General features: G+C 39.4%; 1 protein-coding gene across 5 annotated transcripts in view; it reads right to left on the bottom strand.

The window, feature by feature from the left end:
• Window positions 1–19,105, bottom strand: part of ctnna2 (catenin (cadherin-associated protein), alpha 2) — a 341,963-nt gene that overhangs the window by 270,137 nt on the left and 52,721 nt on the right. For all 5 annotated transcript variants that reach the window (XM_026171092.1, XM_026171093.1, XM_026171094.1 and 2 more), the window contains 3 exons: window positions 5,982–6,177; window positions 1,709–1,875; window positions 765–884 (listed from right to left, as the gene is read on the bottom strand). In XM_026171092.1, coding sequence (XP_026026877.1) covers window positions 765–884; window positions 1,709–1,875; window positions 5,982–6,177 — 483 coding nt within the window. The remainder of the gene's footprint in view (window positions 1–764; window positions 885–1,708; window positions 1,876–5,981; window positions 6,178–19,105) is intronic.

The following is a 19,105-nucleotide window of genomic DNA, read 5'->3' as shown; positions in this document are numbered from 1 at the left end:
GGTTCAGCTCGGCAGCATGGGCGCTTGCCAACATGACACATGCAGGAAAAAATCCTCTATAAGCTTTTTGTCACACTGGGGGCCATATTAAAAATCACTTTGATGTGTAATTCTCCAGGATCAAATAAGCGCTGGTGCAGAGATTTTGCTTACTCTACATCCCAGCTAAAACAAATCCTACACACTAATAATCCGCACCATTTATAATTTGCCAAAACATTACAAAGGAGACTACACAAATGTGGCTACAAATCTACAACAGCTGTGAATTCTAGTGTTAAATGTTAATGACCAAAAATCTAAAAGAAATGTGTATAATATTTCTGACTTTAAAATGATGAATTTTACAATACATTTTTAAACAATGTGTGTTGGCTATTGTATTTTTTTTATCCTATCCTATGCAATCTTTCAATTTTACTCCATGGCACGAAGAATTTGGATGTATTAAAGCTGGCTCTAATGAGACAAATGTCCTTAATGCAAAACAGATTAAACTGGTTGCTGTCTGAAACAAACACTTAACATCTGCTAGAGAGTGATGTCAGATTATAGCAACATTTGTTTGCACAACGCTTGCAATCTGATTGATTAAAGCTTTGAATTGAGTTCGAGTTTCTAATATTTTACAGGCTGAGGCTTCAACTGTGACATTCCCTCGTTTATCAAGACAGAAGAAGAACGGCGGACACTTGGAGGACCTTTTATCCAAGAGAGACACGTTATTTTTCTGAAAGAGCATGAGACATTGGAATTCCAGGTACCTGCTGTCTCCGGGCTGCCACATAGTTAAGCTTCACCATCTCTTTCCCAAACTCTTTGAACCGGTTGGCCAGATCCTGCTCATTGGTAGCATTCTTTACTCCTTCCAGGGCCTCTTCCACCTGATACACACATACGCACACAGTCTTTCAAAAACTTTGTGCACAAACCAGTAGACAACGTCTTAAATAATCAATATTAGTTAAAGCATTTATTTTCTGTAATTGTAATTTCTAATGTGTTTTTAGTAGTTGTGTAATTTCAGTAAGTGTCAATCCATCTTTCTGATATATCCTAACTATAAACTGTTTATCCCTGTTAAAAATGCTGCGGAAGATGTAATGAAAACGGGAGAAGAGACAGAGATAATGTTAAGTGGCCTTTGATGGTGGGGCTTATACAGGCTTGAGTTAAGTCCCTATGTGGGCCTGAAGAATGAGACTGGAAAAAAGGATTTTTAGTGTTTGTGCATTTGTGAGACAGGGACAAAATGAGTGACTGCAGATGGATGCAGGCATGAGTTTGAGTCAGATTATACCAAATACATATCATTCTTTCTGGCACACTGTATTAACTCGAGTTATAAAGCCCAGAGCTACTGTCTAAGTGAATGAACAGCTCACGTTCTTCACATGACTACACTGAGAGTAGTTCATCACACTATGCTATAATGTCCGTTTCCAGGATGCTCCTCTATTCCCTTATCTAAATGCAAATGTGTGCAGAGGTTGTTATAAAAGTCTGCACTGACTACACGGACTGTACACCAACAGGAAGTCTTTTTCGTTTACTGACCTTCTTTAAGCAAACTTAAAACCACGTACAGATTTGGAGAGTGGGTATTTTTTACACATATATATATATATTTAAAGTGTTGCAGTTCTAAGTACAGCTCCATCACAACGTAACCAAGAAGTATACTTGGTTGGGTGTTAACTGCACTTACAATTTTAAGGTGGGCCAGCAGCCTCATGACATCAGCCATGTCAGCAAGGATGAGCAAGCGAGTGACAGCAGACAGCAGGGCGCGGGCAGCCCTCACCATGGTGCCACGCTTCACAGAGGAGCACGGGTCATCGGCAAACTCCGACGAGGCAATACGCATGGTTTCTCCTGCAAAATGGATAAAAGAAAACAGTAAGTGGAGCAGAGAGTAAGATATTATCTGTGTGTGCAGACTATCATCACCCATATTGTTAAAACTGACTGGAGATTAAGTGTAATTACGCTTCTTCTCATAAAGCTCAGAGGTCATGAAGCAGTTTGTCAGAAAAACTACATGGTAAATGGCCTGTATTTATATAGCGCTTTACTAGTCCCTAAGGACCCCAAAGCGCTTTACATATCCAGTCATCCACCCATTCACACTGGTGATGGCAAGCTACATTGTAGCCACAGCCACCCTGGGGCGCACTGACAGAGGTGAGGCTGCCGGACACTGGCGCCACCGGGCCCTCTGACCACCACCAGTAGGCAACGGGTGAAGTGTCTTGCCCAAGGACACAACGACCAAGACTGTCCAAGCCGGGGCTCGAACCGGCAACCTTCCGATTACAAGGCGAACTCCCAACTCTTGAGCCACGATCGCTCTATTAAAACAGCTTGTCCTAGCAACCAGTTTGCAACCTGCTGACAACCTCCAGTTGCTAGGCAAATATATGTATTCCCCAACCAGTCACGAGAGAAGTTGCTTGCTGGTTAAATCAATCAGAAAAAGGGTGCTGCACCAAAAACCACCTTCGGATTGCTTTGGTTGCTAACTGATTGCTGCAGTCACCCACAGTTTCCATTTCAAAAGACCCAGCTTTTAGTTTGAAGACAAATGTTCTCCTTCTGCAGTTTACATTGAAATTTCCAAAGTTTTACTGCTACTTAACAAGTAGTTTGCTAGCATGGCAACCACAGTAAGCCTTAGACATTTCAGCTTAGGCCGGGTAGTACAGACAATATACTAGTATGTATATGGCTCATATTTCTGAGCAAAACCCATCCCCCACATCTCCAACATTAATGAATCTGAATACGCACATGCATGCAAACATTGGTACTCCAAATAATTAGACATGTTCCACCTGGATCAGGAGAAACCTGGCAACAGGCAAAAACTGGCAAACCACTTCTCTTAACATAAATAAGAATTAGTGAGTAAACAAAGTTGTTTATGTTATGCCAGAGTGAAAACCTCATAATCAGATAAACAGAACTCAGCATGTTAAACACAAACATGCATAGCATGTGTTCAACTAAACACACACACAGGGACACACACACAGAACTGCAAATGAACTCATGATGATACTGGTAGTGCCATACGTCTGTCTGGCCCAGTGAAGAGTGACAGAGAAAAGCGTATTACTGAACCCCTCCATGGTCTGAAATCAGCATCTCTAATTTAATTTATGACAAGATGAAGGGGACTGGGACCCTGAGGTCACATTGAGAGGAGCCTGATGAGGCGATGACAGATTTAAAACCATTTTATAATTCACAATGACTTTAACTAGGCAGACAATTCCTTTCAAAGGGGCGCGCTTCCAGCAGCTGCTAAAGGTCACTTAAACTGCGATATTATTTTTTAGTCTGTGGGATACAGACAACATAGCATATCCTCATGCTCGTAAGTTTAACATTATTAATATGAACTGTTCTCCCTGATGACCTGGTATGTACAGTACTTATATACAACCTACCAAATATGTGGGGTATTAGTACTGACGTCCTATTATTTTCTTAAAGTCAGGAAGTAAGTATTTTAGTCTAATATTCTTTTCAGGGACATATTTTCTAAGAGTCAGAAAGGACTGTAAATTTGCTTCAGTATAAATATGGCCATTTGCACACAAAAATGCTGCAGTGTTAGTTGAAAGCATGTCCTACATTTTTTAAATGTCCAAGAATATTTTTTAACACACCTTGTCACTTCACTTTGCATGCCTAACAAGCGAGAAGATTAATCTTGAACCTTCTGATGTCAGCTGTGGTGATGACCTGTATGGTAACAGTCTATTTCACACCTCAGAAGAGCGGTGTGCCAAAGCAGTCAAGTCAATATTCAACAGTACCAGCAGCCAAGTACGCGCTGACAGAGCAGGATGAGGAATACAGCTACAACACAACATATGCTGAGCTCCATTTGCTCTTTCTGCTGATGTGGTTTCTGAACTGGGAATCCAATTCCATTCTGGGGACAAACATTTGATTCACATAAAGGCTCACTGACTTGCACTCCGCACAGAAAATAAACTTCGGAGAACTACAAAGTACTGTGACATTGCTCCATCTGTGTAAGCCGCCAGAAAGTAGAGTATGATTTGTTGTTCGAGTGAGGCGCTGCATCCATGCAGAAGTTTCAGCGACTAAGTTTCAAATCGTTAATGAGAATGGGCATCTATAATACCCTTAAATTCAGCAAGGTCCCTCAACATTACAGACAGTCGAAGCTTTAACGATGCATGACTTTAGGGTAAACAACTCCAGAACTAGACTCATTACATTCGTGAGGCTGCATGCACTGCAAGTGAAGCCTAAATCTAATGGGTACTAATCTGCTATATTTAATGGATTTGGCTTGCCACTTTTAACTCTCCATTCATCTAAAGTTGAGCAGACAGCTGACTTGCTATGACATTCAAAACACTTAATACTTTCCCAAAACATTACATTTATGTCAATTACGCTCCCTATTCATCTAGAATACTAATACTTACACAGCAAGAGAAGTCAGTAGGGGTCCTTATTTCAGTCATAATAGTAGTGAACATGGGTGTTGTAAATTAATACAGTGTCTTAGCATAAGCCATTTCCCAACACCATTTTTGTGGTGACTTAACGGTTATACCAGATACTACGATGATCTGTGATTTTGTTGTTTTCTGTTATTTTTCTAGCCTTCCCCGATGCGTCTTTCTAGCTCAAGTTTGAGTATGCTAGTCTGTGATTTCCTGTTTTATTTAGATAGCAGATAGTCTTGAGCATGTCATGTCTAGTTTGACTTCTGCTGTCTCGTTGTCTTGCTATCCAAGTGTTTCTCATTTGCCTTAAATAGTGCTGTCTTCTCTTTGTCACATTGTGTGTTTAAACTCCCAGTGTGGTTCCTCGTGTTACTCCTGCCTCTGCATTTATGTTATTTTGTTTATGGATTTCATTACTAGACTGTTTATTGAGTCTTCCTTCATTTCATTTCTGCATTTGGTTTCTCAATCTTGTGATTTCCTGCTAGTAGGCAAAGTAATCGTAAGTAGGTTTGGGGTGTAGCACCATTCTTGCAACTGATTTCACCCAGCAGCAGGAAGCAACCTCCATTAATCATTCAGTCGAGTAATACACATTTTTCCCCACCAACTAAAGGTTGCCAGGTGGTTGCCAACCAGTCTATAGTCCTGTGTGAGTGAGACCTTAAATAACCCATACAGAACTACTTTTGATTATTGGAATGATTTTGTCAACTACATATCAGTAACATTAATGTGACTACACTCTGAATTCCACATGCATCTCACACTTCCTCACTGTTCATCTGTAGTAGTGTCATGTGTAGCTGCAACCTGGAGAGATGTGGTCTGTACGGATGCTCAGTTAAACATATGTAAATGAAAGTACTTCAAGCAGAATGAATGACAGAGATTTTGATTTCATATGTTACAGAGAATAAACAGGTTAACAACCCAGTCTCCATTCCATTGTAAATATATCCAAACTGGATGCTTGGAAATAAAGGAACATTTTTTATGTCTTTTAAAGTGTTTTGAAGAAAAAATATTTTAACCTCCTAAGACCCGAACTCTTCCACTGCATGCATTTTAAATTTCTCTTCATCATTCATCATTTTCATCATTCTGCCCAATGATTGTAAAAACAAAGAATTACCAATTTTTTTTTACCTTACTTTTATTTTTAGGAAAAATAAGAGCCACATATGAGGATATTCATTTAAAATTTTGATAGAACAGTAGCAGTATAATGTCCTCATAAGTGGATATCAGGCCCTTGTAGAGCAAAATTGAATATTTTGGTCTAAATAACCCAAAGTGTTATGTCCACATATGTGGATGCCAGGTCCTAGGAGGTTAAAGACAATAACTGATGTTCTAGAAATTGATGATCTAGAAAAATTTACTAGATGTCTAACAGTGAATAAGCATAAGGAATTACACACACTAACAATCTTGTTATCTGACCAGTCACAATTTAAAAACAAAAATGAAAGCACAAACAGTTACCTTGCTTACGAACATCCTCCACAGCAGCAATAAGCTCCTCCTTGAGGTCCTGGCTGTCTTTGGCAATCTGTTCTCCCTTTTCGAGAAAGTTCTGGGTAGCCTGCTCAACAGACACTGCCAGGACATGGGCCTTCTTAGAGCGTCCCTTCTTCTTACTGGATGGCCCTTTGTTGCTGGTGTTCACCAGAGTAGTCACCTTCATAACAGGAGAGGAAAATATAAAACTTACTGAACACACTGATTTGCTGCTTGTTGCTATGGTGTATGGTCATCGTTGTTTCTGAGGTTACGGCACATAACCTGCACATCCCAGCAATTAAAGATAATGAGAACACCAAAAATAATAGGGAGATCCAGTATGTATTATTTTATTATTATTCTAAAACATTAAAAACTGCTACAACCTAGTATCTGTTACAGGGCTTGCTGATTATAATCTTTATACATTCATAAGCCACTGTATTATGTAAGCCTCCAAAACCAAATACAGTCCAAGAAACCCCCTCACAGCCATACTGCCAACCATCAGAGGATATTTTTGATAGCTATTATGTGATAATTAGTAGTAATTATGTAATTTTAATGACATTATGCCACTGATATGGTAGCATAATAATGCATCTAAACCCTCTCTTTTATATAAAATACTTATTACCATTAAGTAACATTTCAGTTCATTTTACCCACTTTATACATATTTTTATTTCTATTCATTTGGTCCTTGGAAATGACTATGAAATAATAGCAGTGAAAACCCTACTGTGTTATTCAGCACCAATCTGGCTGAAATGTTGATAATGTTCTTATGTAAACAGTAACGAGGTCATGAGTAATTACTGGGTTCAAGTTCATATAGTGTATAATAAGTCAGTAATATAATTATTACTCAAGGCTTGATGGCAGAGATGTTCAGTTGTTCTGGGCATGGTGATCAGTGCCACTGAGATGATAGTGGTTTCAGTATGGGATTATATAGGGGAGCATTATATTACTGTGATTTATAATATTCTGATCTCAACACTTTGCAAATCAGGATCACAAGGGGGGGGGGGGGGGGGGGGAGATACGGGACTTCCTATGCATAAAAAGAAGATCTTGTCAAAAACTGTATTATTAGCTCGGTAAACATACTGTTATCTAAACACTTTACAAATGGTACCCAGTGTAATACTGAAACACAATATGGGCAATTTTCCCAATCCTATAAAAATGTAATTACACTAATCTTCTTTCTTTGGTTCTTTTCTGAATAATAATGTTTCTGTACATTCCATAATAATGCAGGGAGTATGACTTGTGCTGGTTTTGCACAAAGGAAAAAAGTTGAACGAAAACAAGATGACAAATAGTCCAAGCTTCGTTCATAATTTGGACCTTCACAACAATAATGAGGTTATTCATTCTAGATTCTATTACTGCTAAACTGTGTGCAGCATCAGTCAAGTACCTGTCTTGGGCTGCAACCACTGACAATATCCATCAGTGCTTTTGCAGGAATGTTGCAGGAACGCACAAACACAGATATATTTTACTAATACTGTTAGTCCATCTAACTGTATTAGTAAAACTTCAGTGTTTTACAGGATTATGTTGTTTTTGTTGAGGTCCTGGCTCTGGGGAGGATTGTCAATGACTGATAGTGTTCCTTTCTCTGTTTTTCTATCCAGGTAGGCTTTTAATGTATTGGCAGTGTGTTTGGGATCCTTGTCACACTGAAAAATGAAGCTTTTGCCAATCAGACACTTTCCAGATAGTACTGCATGTGGATCAAAATCTGACAGCAATTTTCTATGTTAATAACTCCGTGGATTTTGACAAAATTCCCAACATCACTGGCTGAAATTCAACCACAAACCATTACAGTTTTCATTGTGTGTTACAGATGGCTATCATAAGACCTTTTGCCACTGATTTAGACCAGTCTTTATCTTCTTCTTTCCCATCGTTATGAATGGCTTTCTGAGAGCCACCCTTACACTGAGTGCATTTCTGATTAGGTTTTGGTGAACAGTAGATAGGTACATTTGCCCAAGGATCAAATGTATTTTTCAGGTCCTGTGTCAGGTTTGATTGCTGGATTTTTTTAGATCCATGACTTTCAGATACTGTTCACCTGTTGCAGATAGTCTGCAGGCCTGCCAAGTCTTCTTTTGTCCTCCACTTGTCCAGTTGCACATTTTTTAGGACACAGTATACATCGCGCAGAGATGTGCCAACTTTTTAGTAAATAGCTCTTTGTGAATCACCTTGGTGCACAGATTAGTGCTTCATGTTTGTCAAAAGGTGTTCTCTCTGGTATTTTTTTAATAATAGATGCAAAGGAAAAATTGATAACAAATATAAATATAAATTATTAAAACAAGATCTCTGCTGTTGATTATTTTGTGTATGTGCTGTTTCCATCTTTGTGTAGACACAACACGGGTTCATCCCTTGAGTTAGCTTCCTTAACTAGCAAAAGTAACAATTCTGAAGATTTTCAGGTAAAAAGACAAGACTAAAAAAGCAGCCAATGCACAAAGAAAAACTTTCAAAGACCTTAAAAACCTTTAAAACAATTACGAGTACATCTGAGGGTATATATTAAGACTTTTGCACAGCACTGTAGTTATGGATTCTTTCACAACATTAAAAAACCATTTAGCTATCAGTGTAAAGTACCAAACACTGCACTGTATCAAAAGTGACATCATCATAGAAACAAAATGATCACCTCTAAAAGAATAACATCCTACTTTTAGCATAATTAAGACAAAATAATGAAACAAAGAATACATTAAAGTCACTCAGCTTAGAGGGCAAGAGCATAACCAATCATTGCTGCTTGTACAGGCAAGTAGGGACTAGAAACATTTGGCTGCTTATATCTTGGTGACACATTTGCTGTACATAATTATACACTCCCATCTGAAGCCAGGGAGAACGTACATGGGCAGAATTGCTCATTCCACACTCCAGTCAGAGACTGCCTTTGGACTATCTGTCTGACGGCAGCTGAACTTGCACAATAGAGTGATATGATTAGTTTGAGGAATATATCAGAAGCTTTCACTCTGAAAAGCCCTTAAGAGCAAAGTTATGTCCTGTCAAGGCGGCATTACTTCAGGGCTTCTAGCCTGCAATATAAGCGTTAATGATGTATGGCTTCACTCATGATGGATCCAGGAATAGTAAAGCTGATAAAAGACCAAGTTAAACTTTTAGGTCATCGTGTATTTGTCTAGAAACGAATTCATGATTCAATAGCATTATTTTAGGATTTAGAAACTCTGATACATCTTAACCATCAGGTCATCTGTTCAGCACCACTTGGCACAGTGGAATTAGTGCTCAATATGAAGTGCAATGATGTGTTTATTTCAATCCTGGTTGTTATAAATCAATAACTCATCATTATATTTACACATGAATGGACAGAAACACACACACAGACGCACAAACTCACACTCGTCTATAATACCAAAAACTCCCTTCACCTCAGAGATAAGGAAACACTCAGAGTTAGTGACACTAGGGCTGCACGATTAATCGTCAGAAAACCGCGATCTCGATTCATACTTATGTGCGATCTCATTTACAAATGACAACGATTTAAAAAAAAAAAAAAAAAAAAAGACGACGACGATTGTACCGCATTTTGATCCGGGACGTAATCTGCATGAAAACAAGCGCTCACTCTTCCTGCTCAACAAATGACAAGGGCGGAGCCTTATACCGCGTGATACAGAAGCTGTGCCGTGTGATGCTAAAATTAGCAGGGAAAAAACAACGGAGAGCACGTCAGGGATGAGGAGAAAGTGACAGGAGAAAATCCGTCCCGGTCAACCACCCAAACATCAATAACGGGAACCTTATACAGCGCTTCCCTATACCCGTCGAACTCCCGCAGGCACAAAGAAATTACGGAGGCTATCACTTATCACATGACCAAAGATATGGCTCCCATCAACACTGTGCAAAACGAGGGATTTAGGAAAATGATCAACACCCTAGACAAACGCTACACAGTGCCGTCCCGCAACTATTTTTCTATTGTTGCACTACCTGCTCTATACACGCAGTGTCGAGCAACGGTGGAGACGGAATTTCAAGCAGTACAACATTTTGCGGCAACGACAAAAGGTGAGACATTTATTGTTTTTATGTTCAGTTTCAACTGTTGCGAAGTTGATGTGCAGTTAATAAGCGCAATAAATATTTATACTGGAAAAGAAAATCGTGAGAGAATCGTGATCTCAATTCTAAGCCAAAAAATCGTGATTCTCATTTTATGCAAAATCGTGCAGCCTTAAGTGACACTCAAATAAAACCATTCATTAACACAGGAACACAATCAAAAAATAACTATCTGGTTTTTTCAAGCAGATCACCAACACGTTTTTTTGATTGTTGACAAAGATAAGAACCCCAAAAAACAACTGTAAGTTAATTAATGCAGTTATATTACAATTACATGACTACAGATAAAGTTACACAACAGCTAAGCTTAGCCAGCTCTATTGTTGCCGATTAGTCATTAGCATAGCGTCAATGGCTTGTGTGCATGCATGCACACACAATGCAGATGACAGTTCACCATGTTACTGCAGCATTTGAAAAAGAAGAGGCCAGCTCACCCTTTGTCGTCCATCACATAGTAACATATGTCCAATGTCAGTTTGCAAGCTTACATTAAAATAACTTCTGCTCCAGTCCTGTGAATAAGGTATTACTAATTTTATTAACCCATTAACGGTGCCATATTATTATACCTACACTCCAAGCAGTCTTTAAGTTTTTGCAGAGTATGGATACGGTAATGAAACAATCCCACAGTCCTTTTTTATTTAACTGATGTTAAGAGTCAAGTGTCTATTATATGCATACACATTCAACACATTTCTGATTTATGAGAGTTACATGTCATATACAGTCATTATAAAGCTCTTTGAATGCTCCGCTAGGGTAGAAAGAGCTATGTCAGAACCAGTCCACATACCAATAAGCAAAAATTAAGTTTATCCTAAAATGCAAGCAGCTGCTGTTCGTTTCTCTTACTAGTTATTAGAGGCCAAGTTTGTAGAGTTGCCTTCTAATCTTGCCTGCATTAAAAGTTGATCAGCCCTTTTTGAACTTGAGTGTTGATATAATGTCTTATGTAACTCTTCCATGGGAAGAGAGAAGCAAAAATTATACCATTTTCAGTTCATATTAAATAACTTTAACTTCAATAACAGTTAAAAACTGTTACCCATGTATTACACAGGCTATTTACTCCAAGAAGCACAAACAAATAATTAATTTTAAGGACCTACATGAACGGCCAGTGGGGATAATGCTAATTAGGCGAAGAATTTGCATCAGACTTAACAAACAAACATTACTGGGAGCAAAAAGCATTGCAGGGGGTATTTCAGTGCTTTTGCATGAGGCTGAATGACATAGCGATTTGATGTCCTTAGATACTTAAGATTTTTACTGTGGCTGAGTGATTTAAATTCAATCACAGTCACTTTCACGCTGATATGGTGCACTACAAAAAGCCATTGCCATTCTCAGCCAATCAAGAAACAGGGAAAAATATTTGGAGGGTTCTGGCTCCAACCAGGAGAGATGGTGCTGACCTTAAAGCCACTCTCTAAGACTTGTAATGAATGTAAATTATGTGCTGTTTCCATCTTTAAATGCAGCGTGTGTCACATTAAACATAACCCGGTACTTGCTGCTCATCTAAAGCTGTTAGCGGGGGGAAAAGTATGTAATAAAGGTACACATCATAGAGAGGTATAGTACCTGCTGTAGCACTGTGACACCAACTCATAACTCAGCTCATTGGCTTAAAGATATTTTCCGAACATCATGACTTTAACACAAGAAAGTCTGAATGATACATTATCACTTGCAAGCACAAAATAAGAACTGTGCTCACTGAATAATCGAATGCATGCCCCAAGGAAAGAGTTAGAAACAAGTAGTTTGCAAAATGAAAAAATGAAGTGAGCCACAATAATGTCTCCCTAGTGCATCCAAATATGCTCTGACACAAAACAAAATAAATTCACTGTCTACGCAAGGCAGCCTTGCCCTTTCTGGCAGCTGGTAATTGGCCCTTGGTAAGCCCATTTATCGTGCATATTAGCAGCACTGTTTGGACTTTATGCAAGACCACACCGAGGTTCATTCCAAACAACCACAAGTTATGTCCTCCTCTCAGCCTTAACGCACAACGCTGAGACACAGTCAGCCTTTGCAAGACTATAATCCTCTATGCAACCTGTAAAGCACACCCATATAGATCTGTCTCATTAAGCTTAGAAATAGTGAGTATTTCTTTCAAGATATTTAGTAGGGTATTTAATTCTTTAAGATTACGCATCAACTCTGAGGTCATGTGTGAAATGATATACATTGTTAAAACGACAGGAGGTGCACGTGTCAGTGAACCGACTTGTCAGTTTTACTTAAGCCAATTTTAAAATTGGCTTTCGCTAAGCGCATAAAAGTATTAACCAGCATAACATTAGTAATCGCATGAAAGCCTAAATATAGATGTCTAATCAGTAGATTTAGAATTAAATGATCAGAAATTATGGCATCATTGGTGGTATGTAAAAAAAAAAGAAAAATTAAAAAAAAGGGGCATAGTCATTCTGCACAGATGATGCACCAATGTAAAATATTTATTCTTAACCAACTAAGCAGGGAGACTCTCATTTGGTTTAGTGCTTCCGAATGAGGAAAGAATTAAAATCTCTGTCTGAACACTTCCTGAGGGTGAAGAGAGACACACTGAGCGCTTTGGTTCATTATGTTGTTATGTGCTGAACCACAGGGGCCCTCCACACAGATGGTGATTCTGCAACATGCTATTTTACATTATGTGGTTCTCCAGCAGCCAGATGTAAACACAATATGTCAGATCCCATTTATTTACTGGCATGTATAAAATAAAGTTCTTCTGCTTACAACAAATGTCTAGTGCGAGCTGAGCACAATATAAGAAATGAAAAATGTGAAGTATAAAAGGTCGAGGTTTTCTTAAACTGTGGTACTTTTGCGAGACCCTCATAGACATTGGTGTCCATGAGGGTTTCTTTCACGCTTTCTGTGTTTATTCACCACTTTGCATTTAAGCATTAGTTATTATTAATCTCTGGCTCGCTTCCACAGTGTGTTTTTTGTCTTGTCTCCCTTCCCTCACCCCCAACTGGTCATGCCAGCCTGGTTCTGCTAGAGGATTCTTCCTGTTAAAAGGGATTTTTTTCTTCCCACTGTTGCCAAGTGCTTGCTTATAGGAGTCATCTGACTTGACTTGAATTTAATTGAATTAAAAATGTGTCTGATTTATAGTTATTGCTAACCCACAAGAACACAACCCTGGAAACAGCCAGTAAACTAGCGATGGATCTGTGTATACCTGAGCTGTATGGATACACAGCTTTATCTGTGATACCACGAGAAGATCAACAAGGATTGAGTCATCTTCAACAAATTTCAGCTGAACATACATTTCATAAAACGCAGGTGCTCATGTAATTGTTTTGCCAGTAATAAGATGGAACTAAAAAGTGATTAGGGAAAAAAGAGAGATGAGCACAGGGGTGATAACATCAAGACCCGGACACTGAGCAAGAAAGAAACAAGCTTAGAACAAAACCAAAACAAAATTTCCTGGCCATACCCAAGTAGACACAAAAAAACCCTCAGTTTTTACCCATGCTTTTTCATCAAACTTTAACAATTTTAACTCCAAAGTAACAGAAATAATTTATCCTTTAAATATCCAAAAGGAAAAAAAACGACTTATAATCATAGTTATGCTGCAGAAGTCCTGAGGTTTATGCCTCCTTTTAGTTATAAAGAGTTGCTGTGTCTTTTGTTCCAGTTTTATTGCTGATCAATAGTTTTAAATGCCATGTGGCCACTCCTCTGCAGAGACTGACCAGTGGACTCGTCCGTCAGTAGTAAATCCCCTTGACTCTGCGTAGCCATTCAATTTTCCGCCTTCAACCTCTAAGACTCGCATCCAAAGGATGAGTGATGATTTAACCACTGAACACTACAGAAGGGCGTGTGCATGTGTGCGTGCGTAATAGCCAACTACACATGTAAGATCCTGTACACATATCCAGAGAGATTATTTTAACCTTTATCATGTTATATAGTAACTGATATACAGTGCTCAAGGTTCTTTTTTTACAAGACCATTTATAGACATGTGTAAAGAGCATAATGTGTCCAAAAGCCCAGGGGACGAAAGCAAGATGGGGCCTTCTACAACTTAGAATTCGCTGTGACTGTACTAAAACGTGTGTAGCTGCTGTGACGACCTAAAGCCACATATTACACACTAGCTGACCACCAAGTGTTTGGCTGCAGGAACAATACACACTACTGATCGCTTAATCACCAGGAAGCTGAACATCCATTCATACACAAACTACAGAGTCAAACCGAATGAATAGGCAGAGAGGCGGCTTTACAGCTCTAAAATTCAGCAAGGCTGAATACCTTGTCCCCGAGGACTTTGCTTAGCTGGTGTTATACTGTGTTATTTAAAATATATTTTGAAGTTAACAAGTCCTGAAGTGCAAGGCGAGAAGGATTAGCCAGCATTAATATTGGTACCTGAATAGGTTTTCGGGTGGCAAAGAGGAAGAATGTTAGCAGGAAGTGTCACACTGCAATGGTGTCAAGCTCTGACATTCTTAACCCCAACATGTGCTCTTGCAGCTATATCCTCTAAAAGTCTCTTGGCAGCTTACTTAAACGCAAATGCTGGAGAGAAACTGTGTCATATAACAATGAATAAGAAGGGAAAAAATGTATGAATTTAAAAAATAAAAAATGGCATTGCTGTCAAATATTTTTCTACTTCCTGGTTTATTTTCTGACAAATAAAGATATCCATGCACCTAAAAACTGCCAGGTTTGAATTTGAATTCTTTCAAGTGTTTGCTCTTGATATGTGATATTTGCACCAAATCTTTATACTCCAAGAACATATTTGGTGGTTCTAACTTGCAGGCTTGAACACTCACAGAACTGAACAAATAAGTGCAGGAAAACATGATTCAGTAGAACAGCAGAGCCAATGAATTAAAAGCATTTTCTGCGATAATGATTCGCACATTTAATTCCCCAAGGTGAACCTCTAAGAACAGCATTCATTCATTCTGCTTTGAGAGCAATAGGCTTTCAGTCTCCCCATAATATTTCCTCATTAGTAACCCCTTAGCTCAAATCCCTGTTTGATCCTCCTACTCCTTCATTATCATTCTCACTGCAGATATCTTTGTATCAGTGCTGTTTCTTCACTCTGAGGAATGACAGGACAATGTGATGTGTAGCTGACAGAACAAAACTGAGTGGGGCAGTAAATGGTAGAAGCAGTTTTCAGGTGGAGCATTTGATGTGTTAACACATTTGCATTCAGGTCTAAAAGGAGTCAAAGCTTACATGTACATACTCTGAGTGTAGCGCACTGAAAATTATTAGCAAGCCTAAGAAAATGCTTGGATGAAAAGAGCTATATCAACATATTATTTCAACTAGTGTGCAAAACAGCCCATGATTAGGCCTTTGGGAACTAATCTAAGGAAAACAAAGAGTGGGAGAGAGTGGGTTTTAAATCTGTGTGCAAGGCTGGCCAATTAGAACATTTCAGCAACAGCGCATTCATTTTAACTGTCAAACTCTCAACTACCTCTATAGGAAAAAAGAAAGAAAGTTTAGTAGATTTACCTATTCTTTAGTGAAAATGTCAGTGAGTCCCCATTTGACTCGGGTTCATTTCTTTGCATGACACCCCTTGAGGCGCATAATCTTCATAACAAATGCCAAAATATGTGCCACCCAAAATGATGCTCACTTCAAAGACAAACCACATAAAAGCTTTCTTAAATCTCATTCTGAAATGGTATGGGTACGGTCACAAGGATCAGTGTCAAAGGAATCAGTGCAGCAATCCTCAGGGGAAAAAAAGGGGGCTTCGAGGAGTGTGTGAAAATAATATCACTACAGTACAACAAAGTTTGGATTTTATATCATGTTGAGATGATTAACAACAGAAGTCATCTGAATCGACAGTATCTGTGCCTTCTTCACAGCAGACTCAAACAAATAATCAGAGGATTTAGAACGACTGCATATGACTGCTCTGCAGCATGCACTAATCTAATGATGTAACTTCACAAACAGATCTTATTTTTTTCTTATTGCAAGTAATCTACATGTATTTACCCATTTTAGCAGCATAGCATGCTCATTACCCGCTATTTAAAGCCCTGTGAACATGAAGCTATTAATAGGATCCCTGTCCAAAAAAGTAAAAACCTAAACTAGGCTTAGTGTTGTCACCGCAGTTCCATATTTTATTAAGCCTGCTGATATTATAAAGGGCTGCCGCTTCAATTTTAGAAGCTGCTAAATAATTGAGTCATTTCTACAGTGTACTAAATGAATATACAGTGGGGCAAAAAAGTATTTAGTCAGCCACCGATTGTGCAAGTTCCCCCACTTAAAATGATGACAGAGGTCAGTAATTTGCACCAGAGGTACACTTCAACTGTGAGAGACAGAATGTGAAAAAAAAAATCCATGAATCCACATGGTAGGATTTGTAAAGAATTTATTCGTAAATCAGGGTGGAAAATAAGTATTTGGTCAATAACAAAAATACAACTCAATACTTTGTAACATAACCTTTGTTGGCAATAACAGAGGTCAAACGTTTACTATAGGTCTTTACCAGGTTTGCACACACAGTAGCTGGTATTTTGGCCCATTCCTCCATGCAGATCTTCTCGAGAGCAGTGATGTTTTGGGGCTGTCGCCGAGCAACACGGACTTTCAACTCCCGCCACAGATTTTCTATGGGGTTGAGGTCTGGAGACTGGCTAGGCCACTCCAGGACTTTCAAATGCTTCTCACGGAGCCACTCCTTTGTTGCCCGGGCGGTGTGTTTTGTATCATTGTCATGTTGGAAGACCCAGCCCCATTCATTCTGTCCTTAACACGGATCAGTCGTCCTGTCCCCTTGGCAGAAAAACAGCCCCATAGCATGATGTTTCCACCCCCATGCTTCACAGTAGGTATGGTGTTCTTGGGATGCAACTCAGTATTCTTCTTCCTCCAAACACGACGAGTTGAGTTTATACCAAAAAGTTCTACGTTGGTTTCATCTGACCACATGACATTCTCCCAATCCTCTGCTGTATCATCCATGTGCTCTCTGGCAAACTTCAGACGGGCCTGGACATGCACTGGCTTCAGCAGCGGAACACGTCTGGCACTGCGGGATTTGATTCCCTGCCGTTGTAGTGTGTTACTGATGGTGACCTTTGTTACTTTGGTCCCAGCTCTCTGCAGGTCATTCACCAGGTCCCCCCGTGTGGTTCTGGGATCTTTGCTCACCGTTCTCATGATCATTTTGACCCCACAGGATGAGATCTTGCGTGGAGCGCCAGATCGAGGGAGATTATCAGTGGTCTTGTATGGCCTGGCCTGTATTTATATAGCGCTTTACTAGTCCCTAAGGACCCCAAAGCGCTTTACATATCCACCCATTCACGCACACATTCACACACTGGTGATGGCAAGCTACATTGTAGCCACAGCCACCCTGGGGCGCACTGACAGAGGCGAGGCTGCTGGACACTGGCGCCACCGGGCCCTCTGACCACCACCAGTAGGCAACGGGTGAAGTGTCTTGCCCAAGGACACAACGACCGAGACTGTCCAAGCCGGGGCTCGAACCGGCAACCTTCCGATTGCAAGGCGAACTCCCAACTCTTGAGCCACGATCGCCCAATTGTATGTCTTCCATTTTCTGATGATTGCTCCCACAGTTGATTTTTTCACACCAAGCTGCTTGCCTATTGTAGATTCACTCTTCCCAGTCTGGTGCAGGTCTACAACACTTTTCCTGGTGTCCTTCGAAAGCTCTTTGGTCTTGGCCATGGCGGAGTTTGGAGTCTGACTGTTTGAGGCTGTGGACAGGTGTCTTTTATACAGATGATGAGTTCAAACAGGTGCCATTCATACAGGTAACGAGTGGGGGACAGAAAAGCTTCTTACAGAAGACGTTACAGGTCTGTGAGAGCCAGAGATTTTCCTTGTTTGAGGCGACCAAATACTTATTTTCCACCCCAATTTACGAATAAATTCTTTACAAATCCTACCATGTGAATTCATGGATTTTTTTTTCACATTCTGTCTCTCACAGTTGAAGTGTACCTCTGGTGCAAATTACTGACCTCTGTCATCATTTTAAGTGGGGGAACTTGCACAATCGGTGGCTGACTAAATACTTTTTTGCCCCACTGTAACATGGGCTTAAAGGATCAATACACTGAAGGTCGGGTTTGATTTTCATGTTTCTTGGGGTTACTGTATCTTATAGACTATGTAAAGTGTCAATAAACCTACAGATTGCAACGTAGTAAGTTTAATGAAAAGCAATTTTATTAAGAAAAACAGTTCAGGTGAACATGTTATCATGACAAGAATGCAAGAAGAATGAAAACTGGACACACTATGTGAACAGTGCTGTCATGAGTCACAAATTGGCCTGGCTGTATGCTTGCTACACAGAAATTCCTACAAATCTAACTAGTGTTCCCACTGGCTCAATCAACAGACTATAGGTTTCCTCAAGGTAGAAACTAAATGCATTGGATAAATATAGTAATCAGACTCTAAGAAAACTATGATCACAGAAAAATAGATTAGCCGTCAACTTATTTAGATTTGCTACAAAAAGCTCAAAGGGCCAAAACATTTAGGACAAGAGACAGGTTAAGATTCTAATTAAGTTTATTGATAAAATAAAATAAAATAAAATAAAAGTGTAACAAAGGGACCCTGTGTGAAGGATGAGGAAAGTGAAAGGGGTAAAAAGCAAGAGAGAGGGAGCTATAGAGGCCACTTAAATATGCCCACAGGTGCCCCAAGTTTGTCATCAAGAGAGAGAACCGAGAATTTAAAGACACAGATCAGACACGCAACAACTGTGTAGATGAATTACTCTCTGTCTGCTATTTAGGGAATTATTTATTGTCCACTATAATATTTAGGTGTTTAAAGTGAAGATTACGATGATGGAAAAAGAATGTAGACCATTACCACACTGGCTCAGGCCTTTT

The sequence above is a fragment of the Astatotilapia calliptera genome, chromosome 6 (assembly GCF_900246225.1).
Source record: "Astatotilapia calliptera chromosome 6, fAstCal1.2, whole genome shotgun sequence".
Classification (NCBI taxonomy): domain Eukaryota; kingdom Metazoa; phylum Chordata; class Actinopteri; order Cichliformes; family Cichlidae; genus Astatotilapia; species Astatotilapia calliptera.
The sequence above is the reverse complement of the archived record's forward strand: the minus strand, read 5'-3'. Positions and strand labels throughout refer to the sequence as shown.